The sequence below is a fragment of the Galeopterus variegatus genome, unplaced genomic scaffold, assembly GCF_000696425.1.
Source record: "Galeopterus variegatus unplaced genomic scaffold, G_variegatus-3.0.2 Scaffold337, whole genome shotgun sequence".
In the NCBI taxonomy this organism is placed as follows: domain Eukaryota; kingdom Metazoa; phylum Chordata; class Mammalia; order Dermoptera; family Cynocephalidae; genus Galeopterus; species Galeopterus variegatus.
Window position 1 is genome coordinate 595,610 of NW_007726448.1, and position 665 is coordinate 596,274.

A 665-nucleotide genomic window follows, 5' to 3' on the forward strand; every position below is an offset into this window, starting at 1 on the left:
TGGAGCACCGGCGGGGCGGCGGCGGCGGCGGCCTTACCTTGGTGGTTTTCCTCCGGAATGTACATCCTCGTATTTTCGTTGACCATTGACCAAGAATTGTCTCAAAAACAGAAGAAGCCACAGAGGGGAAGAAATGTCAAAACACCCCCCAGGCGGGTCTGGCTTAATCCCTCCTCCGAGGTCGGCGGCTTTCGTGCAAAATTCGAGCACGCCGTGATCCGCGGCGTTTCTCCTTCCCGTTGGTGGTTACCTGATTCCCATTATCGCATCGAACACCGCGAACTGCTGCCTCCCGCTGCCGCCTCCCTCACTGAGACTGTCGTGCATCCTCGGTACATCCGGGCCCCTTCCAAGAATTGAGCCCCGCACCTCGGAAGGCTACACCATTCGGGAAAATAATTCGGCGGCAGAGCGACGAGGGGCGGCGAGGGCCACGGAGCCGAGACGGGGCGCGGGGTGGGCCGGGCCGGCGGGGGCTGAGGCGTCTCGGCCCGCTCTTGCGAGTCCTCCCCGAGGCCCCTCTCGGCTTTTTTCTGTCAGAAAGAGCCGCCAACTCCTGAGGGCGACGGGGAGGAGGAGGGAGCGCCGCGCCGCGCGCCGTTCTGGCAGGGAGCTGTTTCTGCAGAGGCAGGAGAGGGAGACACCGGGCGCGCGAGAGCGCCGCG

At 64.4% G+C, this 665-nt stretch overlaps 1 protein-coding gene across 1 annotated transcript in view; it reads right to left on the reverse strand.

The window, feature by feature from the left end:
- Window positions 1-432, reverse strand: part of LOC103586435 (voltage-dependent L-type calcium channel subunit alpha-1C-like) — a 500,162-nt gene extending 499,730 nt beyond the window's left edge. Inside the window, exon 1 of the mRNA XM_008567719.1 lies at window positions 38-432. Within this exon, the coding sequence (XP_008565941.1) occupies window positions 38-86 (49 nt within the window). The 5' untranslated portion in view covers window positions 87-432. The remainder of the gene's footprint in view (window positions 1-37) is intronic.
- Between the last annotated feature and the right edge of the window lie 233 nt (window positions 433-665).